General features: G+C 33.7%; 3 protein-coding genes across 5 annotated transcripts in view; 1 reads left to right on the top strand and 2 right to left on the bottom strand.

Annotated features, from left to right (window-relative positions):
- Positions 1-1,306: 1,306 nt before the first annotated feature.
- LOC108736667 (calmodulin-like) lies at positions 1,307-1,922 on the bottom strand. The gene has a single exon (XM_018469166.2). The coding sequence runs from the start codon at positions 1,817-1,819 to the stop codon at positions 1,307-1,309; it is 513 nt and encodes a 170-aa protein (XP_018324668.1). The 5' UTR covers positions 1,820-1,922.
- Positions 1,923-5,754: 3,832 nt separating this feature from the next.
- Positions 5,755-12,583, bottom strand: LOC108736687 (proteoglycan 4). Of its 2 annotated transcripts, XM_018469214.2 has the most exons (7): positions 11,901-12,583; positions 11,129-11,539; positions 10,791-11,044; positions 10,076-10,206; positions 9,724-9,877; positions 8,016-8,920; positions 5,755-7,647 (listed from the first exon to the last, which is right to left on the bottom strand). In XM_018469214.2, exons 1-7 carry the CDS (start codon positions 12,277-12,279, stop codon positions 6,297-6,299), a joined length of 3,585 nt encoding a protein of 1,194 aa, XP_018324716.1. In that variant the 5' UTR covers positions 12,280-12,583; the 3' UTR covers positions 5,755-6,296. The 2 variants fall into 2 exon arrangements, with proteins under 2 accessions (XP_018324716.1, XP_018324715.1); XM_018469213.2 differs by having other exon boundaries at positions 10,791-11,539.
- Positions 12,584-14,035: 1,452 nt separating this feature from the next.
- LOC108736656 (activating transcription factor 3) overlaps positions 14,036-15,151 on the top strand; it is a 50,318-nt gene continuing 49,202 nt past the window's right edge. For both annotated transcript variants that reach the window (XM_018469154.2, XM_025976014.1), the window contains exon 1: positions 14,036-14,286. The gene's annotated coding sequence lies outside the window, so the exon portion shown is untranslated. The remainder of the gene's footprint in view (positions 14,287-15,151) is intronic.

The following is a 15,151-nucleotide window of genomic DNA, read 5'->3' as shown; positions in this document are numbered from 1 at the left end:
TCCATAGAGTCCTCTGTTCTCCTATTCTTTCCAATACCTCTTCATTTCTAACCTTTTCTACCCACGTTATCCTCATCATCCGCCTATAACACCACATTTCGAAGGCTTCTAACCTTTTCTTTTCCGCCGCGCCCACTGTCCATGTTTCACACCGGTACAACGCCGTGCTCCAAACATACACCTTTAACAACCTTTTTCGAATTTCTAAATTAACCGTTCACGAGCATAAAATTGACTTCTTTTTATTAAAGGTAACACAACCCTGCGCTATCCTCTACTTTATATCCCTACTACTCCTTACGTTCTGATTTATCTGACTTCCTAGATATCTAAAATCAGCCACTTCTTCTAAATTTTTGTATCCTATCTTTATATTCGCTCTTTCCCTACTTTTTCTTCCCTTACATACCAGTATTTTAGTTTTACTTTTATTTATTTTCATACAGTATTAATCTGTCAGTACCGCTTCCATTTTATTTAAAGCTATCTCTAAGTCCTCCTTGCTGGATGTTAATACTGCTGATTAATGGTAAAAAATTTTCACAAAAAAATGATAAGATTTTAGGAAAAATCACGAGTACGTCTAAGTATGATTTAAGAGGTATAAGGAATTCGTTTTTCCATTTCACAAATCGAAGCCCTAGAGACTATTCTGTATATAGATCGCATTTACTATCGCAACATTTAANCATCATCCGCCTATAACACCACATTTCGAACGCTTCTAACCTTTTCTTTTCCGCCGCTCCCACTGTCCATACCCCGTACAACGCCGTGCTCCAAACATACACCTTTAACAACCTTTTTCGAATTTCTAAATTAATCGTTCACGAGCATAAAATTGACTTCTTTTTATTAAAGGTAACACAACCCTGCGCTATCCTCTACTTTATATCCCTACTACTCCTTCCGTTCTGATTTATCTGACTTCCTAGATATCTAAAATCAGCCACTTCCTCTAAATTTTCGTATCCTATCTTTATATTCGCTCTTTCCCTACTTTTTTTTCCCTCACATACCAGTATTTTAGTTTTACTTTTATTTATTTTCATACAGTATTAATCTGTCAGTACCGCTTCCATTTTATTTAAAGCTATCTCTAGGTCCTCCTTGCTAGATGTTAATACTGCTGATTAATGGTAAAAAATTTTCACAAAAAAATGATAAGATTTTAGAAAAATCACGAGTATGTCTAAGTATGATTTAAGAGGTATAAGGAATTCGTTTTTCCATTTCACAAATCGAAGCCCTAGAGACTATTCTGTATATAGATCGCATTTACTATCGCAACATTTAAAAAGCATTTTCAGAATTTATTATTGGGTTCTGGACATGTTTGAGGTTTGAGATAATTATAAGTAGGCATATCATTTGCCGTAATGATGCTAACAAATTGTTCATAATTAATAAATCCGTCATTGTCAGAACCTGCATCAGCAATCATTTCATCGATAACCTCATCCGTCATATCTTCACCGAGATGGACGAGAATGTGTCGGAAATCTTCAACTGATATAGCACCAGTCTCGTTTTTGTCAAAAAGTCGAAATGCCTCGCGTACTTCCTCTTCGTCCCAGTATCGGTCCTTAATGTCGCGTGTTATTATTGTTAAAAAATCGGGAAAATCAACATAACCTGTTTGATCGCCTTCCACTTCTTTGATAAATTCGTTTATTTGTGCTTCCGAAGGAATCTTACCCAATACTCGCATTACCGTTCCCAATTCTTCGGCAGGAATCTTACCGCGTCCTGCTCGGTCAAACAACGAAAAAGCCTCTTTGAAACGGGCAATATCTTGGTCACTCAATTGATCGGCCATTAATATTAATATTGTATAATACGACGGTAAAATACTAATTCAAATTAAAAATAAATTGCAATTAGCATGTACAATTCATGTGTCATTTAGACAACTGTCCGTGTAGAAATTCGTCCAATTGTGTCACTTTATTTTACTTTTCCGTCAGTTGAAAAAAAAGATTGCTTTGGTCAGCGCATTCATTCACCATACACAAGTGCACTTAAGATATGTTGTACCCTGGAGATTCATAGTAAATACACTATCGGCGATGGCATGATGGGGATATTCTATTGCATGCAATTATCAAAGGGCTACATCCCCCTTGGAAAAATAGGAAAATTCGTGTAAATAGTTCAGCCTTTTTTTTTCATATAAATAATAAAGTATATACTCCATACGTCCACCAAATTATGCATTTCGCTCATGTGGCGTAAAAAGACAAAATATCCACAAACAAATATGTAACTTCTATGTTCGATTATTAGGCAAGGACTCAAACCTTTTGTCCAAAAATTTCACCTAAGTACATATGCATTTTTATGGAACATGATTCAATCACGTATGCGTGAACCGTCTGGTTGACCGTACAATGTCGGCAGCTTTACTTCAACATATGGTACATGCACCTAAAACCTACGCAAACACTATTTCCGAATTGCTGTTAGGATATGTATAGATTATTTTTTAGGGCTTAACTGAAGGCTTAGTAAATCTTATGAAGGCTTATTAATATCAATCAGGTTTGCGTCAATAATAATGTACCTTCTCAAGTTTTATCCACTTGGACCATTTTAAGGCAACAACAATATACCACTATATTCTATTCTAAAGGGCTGTAAATAAAACTCAAATTCCAAACTTTCACAAAAACGAAAAACTTGCCTGAGTGATTTAATGAGAATTTTACAAAATCGAAATAATTTTTGAATTACAAATGAGAGGGATTGCTAGGAAAGCAAGGCCAGGTTTAGAAAAGATTAATTGTAGAGAAATTTCACTCATGTATAATCCCATGTTTGTGTGCAATATATAAGGGTGTAAAAATATTAAATTGTATTGAAGGGGTAGGAAATTTAGTTTGAGTTGTTAGTTATAGGATAGAAAAAGGAATATTACTTATAGTGTTAAGTGCACAGGATAGTGAATATTATAGAAGGAAATTTTGAAGTTTGGTGTCAGGATTAATGTAAGGATAACTAAAGATTTAAAAAAGATTACATACATACGTAAAAACTTGCCTAAAATGTAAAAATTCTCGTTTCGTTTACAGGGAAATACTAAATTTTAAATTAAGTAAGAAAACTAGAAACGAAATGACCAAATACATCCCAATACTATTTTATTTCGTAATACTACGTTTATAGAGAAACTAAACTGAATTTTCTGTGATTGACACTGTATATGTATATATCTTTCTTATTCCTTCAAATGAACTTGAAGATATCAGAGACAAAAAACGCAAACAAGTCGCATAAGAATCAGCAGCAAAAAAAACTGTGACACACGCCTTTCTATTCTGATTAGTGGTGTTTATGATTTCTTAATACAATATACTCACTTCTTCATTTTACACTTTAATAATTTATATTGACAACTAAAAAATTTACCCATGCATTTTTATACCTAAATTATTTTAGATAATGAGTAAGGTGCATTGCTAGTTACGTATTTAATTAATTATTTTTAAGATTGAAACTCGTAACAGTTGTAAAAAATGTTTGCTCGCGTCAAATGTATAATATTTTCATTTTTGTTCAAATACAAAAGTACAAAAGTCAAGTAAGAATTAGAGGGCTGTTTACATACTACTGAGCAATTTTTGTTTTTCAATAAACTACAACTTTTATAAATCGTTACATTACCTGAGGAAAATTTATAGTTGGTATAAATAGAAAATTAATTTTCACATGAATATTTGATAATAGATATCTATCCATCTATTTCTCTAAAAAAGACCTTTCTCAAAAAACATTATTTATGTTGGTAGAACAGTCGGTACAACAATCATTAATAATTAATAATAATTTTTCATATAATGTAGATGCAGTAATAATTTGTTCATAGATTCACGTGGATTACTTTTTCTTCGCGTAGGTATAGGTATTTTTGAACGGCACGAATAAATTTAATTAAATATGCATAGTCGCTATCAAAAAACAACGCTATAACACAAATATTATCAGACTCTCTGAGATATACTTGGTACATTTTGTATATTATATACCTAAATACTTTGTGTGCTAAAGAAACATCACACCTATCCTTGACAACCAATTCGAAAACTATATCTAAAAATAGTTGCATTATCTCTGTATCATCTTCTATATTGATTGTGCTAACAGATACAACGGATATAAAGTATTAATTGCTAGAACTTACTTAAGTACTGTATCATCCTCTTCTATAAAGGTAAGAAGCTGCAAGTTCACAAAAGTACGCAAAACTGCATTTACAACACTTGAAACACTCACTCCGTATCACGCAACAGTTTTAATGATACATCGGGTATCAAATATATACTTTTTATAAAAATACGACCGTGTTATTTGTTAGAATTTAAGAAATAGCCATTGTAAGAGCACATACACTTTTCCAGCGATACGAGCGTGGAACCCACGGATTTAAAACAGCGCGCATGAATATTATTCCCACTCATCACTAGTAGCCCATGCGCAGTTTGTACTTAAAGTCAAGCAAATTATTTTGCACAAAGAATCTCTGCAACCAATTATACACCATTATTAAATTGTACCCGGTCTGTTTATTATTTTGAATGATTATTTTACCTTCTTTTAACATTTGAGCTTAATTTCAATTACCGTTGCTTAAATGAAAAACCAAAATTACTCCAAGGTTAGTTACAATCACACTGTAATATAAAATTTAGAAAACTCTCTATGAACCCTAATCGTTTCATAATCCCATGTTAATCACTTTTCAAAGCTATGCTCTACGCACTTTTTGAATGTTTGTTTGAAGATACCTGCATAATATTTTTCGATAGCTTATAACTAACCCTTCAGAACAATAAACACCAATAATGCTCATCTTCTATTCGCTTCCTATAATTACCCTTACCTAATAATGTTTTAGACCTGGTAAGTATGCAAGAGGTTTATGGTCCATGCATACATTTATAGCAACTTTTAAAAAGTATTGCGTAAGCCGTAATTAACCAAAGTAAAGGTCTTGACAAAAAGTGCAGATATTGCAAAAAAATCAAAAGCGTCGTAAAAATTTATAATGCCACGACAACTAAAAGTAAAGGGAACCTTTCGACTGTGATGGAAGCAAACCCCAAAAACTGCTGAAATTATAAGATGTGCTCTAAAAAACAATACAAAGTATACCACTTTTAAGGTACTTCATTTATTACTTTAAAAAACCATCACATCTATAAATTTACATCATTTACAATAGTAAATATTTTTATTCATAAGAAAATGTCTTCCTTAATTGTGTTTGCACTTAAAACGTTAAATAAAATTTGTACATAGTTGAACATACCTTGTTCTTAGCAATCTTCATTAAAAAAAAGAACATATTTTACATCAAAAATGCGAAAATATTCAACATATTCAAATTTAGAAACACAAAAAATACAAACTTAATTATTAAACGAAACAAAACTAATTAGATATTTAATTTTATATGTACGTAGTTTATTGTGTTATGAAAATAAAATTTCTTTATTAAAACGAACATTTATTTTAATTACAACGGAGTCGTCAGGTCCTTTAAGTAATACACAAATATGCATATGTATATACCTAAGTAACTAACTGTACAAAAGACTCTTGACCTGATAAGCTATCTATTTATTTGTATATGGGTTAAAGTTTGAAATAAAACGTCTACTGAAATGTAGACGGGTTAATATACAACGTTAATTCCTACAAACGGAAAAAAGTATGGGTGATTTTTTTGACGACAAAAAACAAATAATAATTATCAAATTCTCTTCTACAACAGTAACTTAAAGTGAATTAACAAATAATTAAGTCAAATTCTGATGGTCCGTTATAATCATTGCGATTTATAGTTTATCCTCCTCATTACGTTCAGCAAAAAAAAAAGCTAAAATGTTTTAAATATAAGGCAACCATTTAAATATGAGATCATATTTTATTAATGTAAAAAAAGAAAAACAAGAAAAACCATTGAATTAATTCGATCATATATACTCTTATGGTGAAATTTGAAGTGTGGTCTTCAAGAGGCATAATGCATAGAGCTACAAAAGGAAACCAAAAGACGAAACATAATCAACATAATAGCTATATACTACTTTAATAATATTTATATGTATGTATTAATTACTTTCATAAAAACATTGTAGTTCTATCTACACTCTTAACCGATTACCAACATGTGGTTCAGTAAGTTTATAATTGCTCTTTTTTTTTCACTTTGCACCTTTAAACGTAGGACGTCATTATGATCTACCGTACGAACAGCTTACGATATGACTCGTCAAAAAATAACACCTACTTCATCAGTTCACTGTATCCGTTATACTTTGCCGCCACGTAGCGTGAAAGGGTATTTTCAAAATTTTAACACGAGTCGTTGGCAAGCTTTGTAACAGCAACTTTTGTAAATTGGGTAGCGGCAATATCTCTACTTGGGGAGGATCTTGTGCGGGGGGGATGTCTAATGTTGTTTGCCCTTCCTTCAATAACGGTACCGGTTTAAGCACCGGAATGCTATCGCCATTACCAACAGAACGTTTTTCTTTCTTTTCTTTTTTATCCGGATCTTCACACTGATCCACAAACAATTCAGTCACCCTCAAAAGTTCTAACGTCACGCCCCATACAAAATGTAAGAGTGTATTCCGTAATCGTAACACTCCTCCTAAGACCATGTGATTTGTCGTAGCGCTCTGTGATATGTACGTCGGTATTATCAGCAATTTTTTAATATTAGTACATGCTCCCAGGGCTTTGTCGAAACCGGGTTTAATGTCAAAATTGACAAGCTCTAGTTGTTCCATTTGCGGCATCCCTTTAACAGCGTCTAAAATGTCAAACGTGTGACAGTTTCCCTGGCCCTTTTCTAAGCGCAGTTTTTCCAGCTTGTGCAACCGCGACAAAATATCGTGACCAAATGATTTTGGAAAATCTGAACATTCTCCAAGCTCTAAAGATACCAAATTCGATAAATCTGCAATTACATCGATATTAAGTTTGTTTAAGTCCTTAATTGACGTGAGTGAAAGATGCTTAAGCTGTTTTAGATCGCTAAGAGCTGTCAGATCAGAAGTTAAAGAAAACCCAGCGGTCGATTTCAGCCTCAATTCTTGCAAACATTTTAAATAAACTAACGGTGCTAATCCCATGCTTTCGCATTTTATCGTAACCGCGTTGATCACTTCTAATTTTGGATTACTTAGGGCCAACTGTTCTACAACCGTTGCAGGGCAACGGCATAGTTCAATCTTTCTTAACGTTTCAACTTTCTTAATTGCCCTCGAAAACTCAGGCCAAATTTCATCTCCGTTTCCAGGTAACAGCATCTTACGAAGATCCAAATGCACTGTACCATGAATTTGTAATGCGTCTGCAAGACCTTCGAAACTGTGTATTTGTGAATTCTTCATTCGTACTGTGTGCCAAAGAGAGGGATGGCTGGCGATATCACGCCACATTTTACACACACAACTTGCACGCAACAAATCTTGCATTTTTAAGTATTGAAACACGCACAAAAGAGTTTTGTATCCAAATGACAGATTCTGCAAAAAGTTATCCATGAACTGTTTTTCCGGCGATTTCGTTGTATCGAATTTTTGTTGTTGAGCTGATTTTGCTAGACGTTTGGAACTTCTTTTATTCTCCGCCGCTCTGCGAAAAAGATACCAGGTTTAGTTACTTAATTCTATATACAAAATAAAATAATTATCATTTCAACATTGTAGCAAAATAAGATGCAGTTGAAGAACCACATGATTATATTAAGGAACTTAAACTATCAGTAAGTGATTCTTTTAGTTAGAATACAATTACTTAACTACGTTAAGCAACTACAAATTTGTATAAAAAGCAACAAATTGAAAGAAAATATTGGTTTTTAAATGCAAGAATTTCGAGTAGATGTAGTAGCGAAATAACCAATGTATTGGAATTTTCAAGTAAAAAGAGGAAGGACGACTAGGGAAAATGTTGCAAAAAATAAACCACAAAACGGTATGCCACTAATATAAGACACTCACTCTGATTCAGCTTCGTTTTCTCCATTGTCCCTCTTAATTTCTACGTCCGCATTCGTTCCATTATCTTCATGAATAACTTGAGAGGGAGGAGTATCACAAGGAATTTTAGTATCAGAACAAAGGTTTAATTGATTCAAATCGGTCAAATTTGTCACACTTTCACTGCTTATAGGAGACATTGGTTCCGATTTGATTACGGCATCTAAATTTTCCATATTAGCTCCCCCAGGTGTTACCGCCGTCGGAGCTGTTTCCGCCCCTGAAGAAGCTTCCGTTGCTGTTTTTTCGGTATCGCTAAAGCCTACAACGCCACCCTCACAACTATCTACGTTCGCGGGTCTGCTTGATGGTGTTGTAGCCGTTGCGGCAATAGTGGGTGAAACGTTGACAACATTATGTTTGGGAATTACTAGATACTTCTTGTTACCAAAATATTCAACAAATTGAGGTCGTGGAGGTGGTGGAGGAGTTGCATTTGCGTTTTCTACGTTATCTAAACTTTGACTAACTTGAATTGTTGAACTTGGGGGAAACCAAGTAGTTACTGAACCTACGATACTTTTAGACTCAGAAATAGGAACCGTATCAGGGGTTTTTGCGGAATTTTGAACTATCGAACTTATGATTCCGGGTCGTGGGGTTAGCTTAGGCAAGTCTGAGCTGGGGATAGGATCGGATATATTAGTTGGGGCGGGTTTTAACGGAGGGGGTTTTAACGATACGTTAACGGAAGTAGTCAATTCGTTTGGCTTAGGAATTCTTTGAAGTTTTGGTAAAGACGCGGTAGCTGCAACCGATAACGTCTTTATAGTGTTAACGGGAGTGAGAGGAGGTGGTGGAGGAGGAGGAGGTGGGCCCACTGCTGACGCAGAGGCTGAACTCTCATCCGGACCAAGCTGGCAGTTCTACGAAGATAAACTAAGTTACTACTTCAACCATTATCAATAAGCGAAGTTAGAAGTTCTGTTTTGAGCACTACTCCGGTCTAAACTTTTTCTCATATTTTAAATGTAAATTACGTCAAAAACAGAACTTCCAGACATTACGTATCAGTAAGTAATATATTTTAAACTCAATAGCAAACATTAGAGAACAGTTGGACAACAGAGCGTTTGAAACTGTATATACCTAGGTAACATTTTCTGCTTATAATTTCATTGTCAGAGGTAAAAAAAACAGGCCCACGTCCTCTAACCTTCACACAGAATGTACAAAGTACACTTAATAACTCAACTAATAAAACCACAAACAAAAACTTTTATAGAGACCTAAAAATTGCGACAACTTTAAAATACGTACTAATACACATTTAACAAAATACTCGAACTGGCAATGCCAATGCTTTTAGATAAACTACTAAAGGGCCACAAACTTCAATAAATATACAATATTTTCCTTCACGCCATTTTTAAAGACTAAAAATGGCAGTTGCCATTATTAACGTATAACCAAGCACTACAGTAGGGTAAGCATGGCTCCAAGAACAGTCTTCCTATGCTCGCCCTATAACGGCTCTTTATGATCATACAATTTTTTTTAAATATAATTTAAGCAACTGCAAATATGCCCTTTAATTAACTTTAGTAATCTCCATTTTCTCAGAAAAAATATTTCAAATTCAAGCGTCTCGAAAGAAAAGGAATCTAGTTAAACCCGAGTGGCGTTTCAAACACCCTGTCCGCCATTTTCCTTTCATTTATGGTCGTACCTTGCACACATAATCTGCAATGGCCACATGCGGCGACAGGCCGACACATTCGTTATGATACAAGCACAAACAAATGCGGCACTGGAGATTCGGTATTGGACCCGAGACGCCTTCGCAACGTATCGAACACGGCTGACACCTTTTGTCCATGTCACTGTAATGCGAAACGATGTAAAAAGGAAAAGGAAAGTAGGGGGGGCAGGACTTGCAATGATTAAAGACCCTTCCAATACACAGTTATTTTCTGCCACTAAATAACAACTACCGCGTAGAGTGGCTAGATGAATAAAAAATAAAACATTCTACCACAAAAAAAAACAGATATGTGCTCAAAAACCTTCAAAGAGCTTACCTGGTAGCCTTTGTTGGACTCTTCTTTGGTGGACTTTGCCAGGTCGGTGGTAAAGTCCCCATCTGCAATTCCTCCTCTTTCTTCTTGGGTTTTGCTTTAGCAGCTTTGCTTTTTGACGGTGTCAATTTAACCTAAATAAATTTTAATAAATGTTAAAAAGGCATCTACTACAAATAATAATGTATTTTTTTTATAAAGATTACATGACCCATTACTTTTGTAATCAATAATGTAAATTTTTTACATTAACCATTACTTTTATAATTAGCAATGGAAATGTTTTCCATTAAACATTGCCCTTTCTTCAGTGCATATAATGAAATGTACCTCTATTATGCATAGTTAAAGAAAATATTTCCATTATTCGTTATAAAAATAATAGTTTATTTACGATCCTGACCAAGCTATTGTGAGTGTAACAGATTAAAATTTATAATTATAAATTACTATAAATTTCGATTCAATACTTTCAGTACAGAAAATTAATGCTACAAAGTACAAGACCTATAAACAAGCTTTGTTGGGAATTTGTCCATGTTTATCTGGTTATGGCTTTTCCATAAAAATAGCAATATTTCCAAATAATTTAATACTTCAAAGGATTACCTTCTATATCTACTTTACTATTTTACATTCAATGTTTCATATATAAAACATTTTAAATTTGTGTATTTACTTTTATATAGATAATAAATAAATGGTTTATTAAGAATACCTTCAAGTTAGCTGCTACATTCTTTTTTTGTTTTGGCGTTGCAGGTTCAGTAATTTTGGGGGCTTCTAATGCTGCTGTTGGTTCTTTAGTTTCTGTAATCGATGTAGGAAGTACAGGTGATGAAACTGCCGGACTTGAAGTACCTGATGATTTTGTAGTGCGGGACGAGGCCGCAACAAATTTCTTTTCAGAGCCAGACTTAACTTTTGCATCCCGTATTGTTTCTTTTTCTGGGTCATTCAAACCTAAAGGCTCTTTAAAGAAAGTAAAATTACTCAACGATAAATTTCGATCCTTTAGATTCTCTGCGACCTCTCTCATTGAGCGTACTTTCTTACCGCTGGGTGTGTAGTAATATATGTCACCGTTTCTCTTGTTCAGATTATCCGTTGTAGCTCTATATACTAGCTCTCTTTTCCAACCATACTGGAACGGTTTCAAAAAATCTGGGTTATTCAAATTTACGGGTGCTTTGGTTTTCTTGTAAACGGAACCAGCTGGACTACTTGTATGACTTGATTTTGAACCAGACAAATCAGACGTCGATCCGCTTTCAGATTCAATATTTTCTTTTGCCTCCCCATTATGAACTTGGTCAATGTGTTCAGTAATGTTTGACTTTACCCTTGAAGGTGTCAGAGGAAAATCACTATATCTCTTATTTGGAATGCGAGCTCTTTTACCCTTTCCAAACGTCTGGTCCCATGAAGCATTTACAGATTCCGATCTTAACGACTCCTCTATGCCACCTAATAGAAAAACAGTTAATGTAAGTATAGAGTTAAAATAACGGCCATGTAAATAAAAAAGATAAAATTACCAAACATCCCCTTCTAAATTAAAAAATAAATAAGCATGAATTACAATAAAAGTAATGAACTTATTTTCACAACACATTGTAAATTATTATAAAGTAGTGAAATATATTTAATAATCATGTAAAACATACTAAATAATAAATTCATATAAACCAAATTCTAACCTCACTTAATAACAATATAAAACTCCTAGTGAATCTGCCTAGATGGTTTATTTATTTTGATTATTTAAAACCATTTAGAGCACAATCATATGCATAAAGTGGAAAAAAATATCTTTACAAATACGTACGTAAATCATCTGTTTCCATTTCAGAATCTGTAGATGTTTTTTCATGTTCTGATAATTTATCTTGAACTTGTGGCTTTTCTTTAACAGGGGGTTCATCAAAGATGCCATCATCAGACTTCATTTCACTTGCTTTACGTTTACGACCTGTCTTAGAATGTTCACTAGTTTCCTTACTCTCACCTGCTGCTTTAGCATCGGAACATTCATTTGCCTCTGTTTTATCATCTTTTTCACCCTCTGCTTCCTTATCTTGTATCATTTCCTGTTCTTTTCCGTTAATTGATGACGGAGGCTCCTCTGGAGTAGGTGAATCTGAATTTTTTTGAATTGATTTGCGCCTTGCAGTGGATTGTTTTTCTTGGGCACCACTTTCCTCCATTGAAATACAGCACTTATAAATACATAAATTTTGGCTTTATAGACTATATCAACAACGATCCAAATAGCTTCTGCTGGGTAACGCTACTAGTGCGTCACTATGTAACTGAATAGCGTCAATATAGAAGTACTTTTCAATGTACGGTGCCTACTAGAATATGTATTGTTTTTAGCAGCACATCAAGTATATTTTGCCTGTAATAAATCGGTCCACATTGAAAACAAATTTCACAATATTTTCATTTGTATAAAAACCGCCACTAACAATCCACCGACATTTTTATTTTCACAGAATAACTACAGATTACAGTGCCCAGCCGTTAGAGGGAAGCACAGAAACGCTTAAAAATTTAGGTGCGTTCTACAACTTGAAATATATGTCATTTTAATGTTCAATTGATATACTAATAATAAGCCGCAATGTAAATGTAATTTATGCAAATAAATGCAATTTAGTAGGCACAATCTAAAGAATATGTTCTTTCGAAATTATCATATATTTGATATCTGTTTAGGCAACCCATTTGTTTCCTGCGAAAGAAGGTCACGACTGCTATTTCATTCTACTCGAGCTTTTACAGCGATATACGGGGTGTTTTGAAAAGGTTTTCACTAGGTACTTGGTAATTCTACTATTCTTTAAGTATTTAAAATTCTACAAACGTTTGAATCTGTATACCTCGCCTTCATGAAATGTTAGCTTTATAAAATAGAGGTATACCTAAATAAAAATAGGTAATTTAGTATTAACAGTTTATATGCTTATTTATTGTCTATGTGAATGTAATCTAAAAAAAGTTGTTCTTACGATTAGTTACGTCTGTTTAATGTGTTTATTATTACAATGCTAATATCACATAATAATGACACCCCTTACAAAATTTCTCTATAGGTACCTATATCGCTTAAATAAAACTTTATTATAGGCAGATACTAATTCAAGAAAATCTTTGGCTTTCATTTATTTACTGCAAAAACAACTCTAACAAGAATCGTTTAGGTAACAGAAAGATTAGATATCGGAATAATTTTTTTACAGCTACCTACCTATAAGCAGTTAAAATTGTAGAATTATGTTGGGCTAATTAACTTATTTAAATACGTTTCTTTGAAATCTGAAAATCTGATTTTGCTGCAGGAAAATCTTGCAATTACTTGTAAAAGGTTTAAATTTAGAAAACCATTTCTAATCTGCCCATCTCTATCTGCATTAGTAATTATACAGCACGTATTTACGTGATTGTAAATTAAATAAATGTAAGCAATATAAGTACGAGGTGTAGGAGAGCATAAGCAATAAAACTTAAATATCAGACTGCGTGGAATAAGATTTGACGATAAAGTAGCAATTTACTTTCGCCGGCATGCTGTTAATGAATGAATTAGTGGGCCACAATGTATTCGGACACTTATTTCAAACTAGTTTAGTAAGTCAGTATATAATAAAAAGACAAAAACGATGGCAAAAAAAAATCCGATTCGTTTTGTTTTTGTTCCCACCGACGAGAACGAGTCAAGCGCAAGTCGTCGCCGCATAATAACACATTGCTAAATACATGGACACATTTACACGATTAGCGCGAGCGCGCCTTACCCTCCTGCTTCAATGTATACGTATCTTAAATATTCGTGACTGACTTTGAACAGTTACAGCCAATCAGCTTGAATGTGACACAATCTCAAGCGAATAGAAACACAGAATTATGACAGTGGCAACTAAAAATAGCTCTTACTTATATGAAAAGCGCACATGGGAGTGGAAATGGTTTGAGTTTAGCGCGGCATCGGGCAGGGAACAGAGCGTCAGAGACAGCATTTATGCGATGTTTATTATCTTTAACGCACACAATTCGCAAAGTTACAAGTGGTCTTCTTCTAGCAATCAGCATGTGTTGTTAGAGTGTCCAGAAATTATTGGACGACAATTATTTTGTGACATAATCGCGCATTATTACGAACTTATTAGCAGCGGTTCGAATCCTGGTTGTGGCAGGTGGCTGGAAGCGAGGTAAATGTTTATGTTTACCCTTGCCTCACATCATTGCTAATAACTCAATTCATACTTTCTTTTTTATTGCCTATTTTATTAATAACATTATCGACTGCATGATGTGCTCGTCTACCTGCTGCATCCAAGCAATCAGTTCACCATCCACCGCTTATCTTTATTATCTCATTTCTTACACTGACTGATCGTGGAATTAAACAAGAACCCAGTCGTGAATTTAATAAATGACCCGCATACTCAACCCCTCATCATCTGTTTGTTGACACTTGGCGACACAAAACAAACCTTAAAACGCACATGTAATAATAACTCACAAATTTTAATTAAAATTAATAGATACCAAACTTAATTAAAGACTCCACAAAAGTAAGCATTCGGCAATTAAGATCATTTTTTTAAATCTCATAGATTAATGTAGGTAGTTAGCCCAATTATTTTAAAGATAAAAAATTTAGAATTTAAAGTTTTAATGTACCTACGCAAGTAAATTTCCAAGTTGAAATTTACGTTTAAAAATATTCTTGAATCTTCAAACTTATATTTACGTTTAATTTTATTTTTTCTATGAAAGCGAAACTTTTCTAAAATAAAACTTTTTGAAATATGTATTCAATTTTTGTTTTGATTTATATTTTCTGTTCACTAATTTCGCATCAATCTTTAATTCGCGTGACTAATAAATTGGATTTAATGTCTCGTAAAAATACAATAACATTAGCATTTAAATCACAATCCGGTCTCTCCCTTTTTTTTAATAATATAATCTACAATAATTTCTTTTATGGTAATCGTTAAAATAAACACGTACTAGTTTTGACACGCGGCGATACTTATAAGTGCATTCGTTTTTATTATACAATATCAG

Source organism: Agrilus planipennis, unplaced genomic scaffold (assembly GCF_000699045.2).
Source record: "Agrilus planipennis isolate EAB-ADULT unplaced genomic scaffold, Apla_2.0 scaffold12, whole genome shotgun sequence".
Lineage (NCBI taxonomy): Eukaryota > Metazoa > Arthropoda > Insecta > Coleoptera > Buprestidae > Agrilus > Agrilus planipennis.
This window is presented reverse-complemented; position numbering and strand designations above follow the sequence as displayed.

What these genes read in the sequence shown, in the direction of transcription:
- LOC108736667 (XM_018469166.2), bottom strand. Translation starts at nt 1,819, where the DNA reads ATGGCCGATCAATTGAGTGACCAAGATATTGCCCGTTTCAAAGAGGCT.
- LOC108736687 (XM_018469213.2), bottom strand. Translation starts at nt 12,279, where the DNA reads ATGGAGGAAAGTGGTGCCCAAGAAAAACAATCCACTGCAAGGCGCAAA. An exon ending in TTGCAGATTATGTGTGCAAG is followed by an intron (nt 8,921 to 9,723) that starts GTACGACCATAA and finishes TTATCTTCGTAG; the next exon opens with AACTGCCAGCTTGGTCCGGA. An exon ending in GAAAACGAAGCTGAATCAGA is followed by an intron (nt 7,648 to 8,015) that starts GTGAGTGTCTTA and finishes TCTTTTTCGCAG; the next exon opens with AGCGGCGGAGAATAAAAGAA.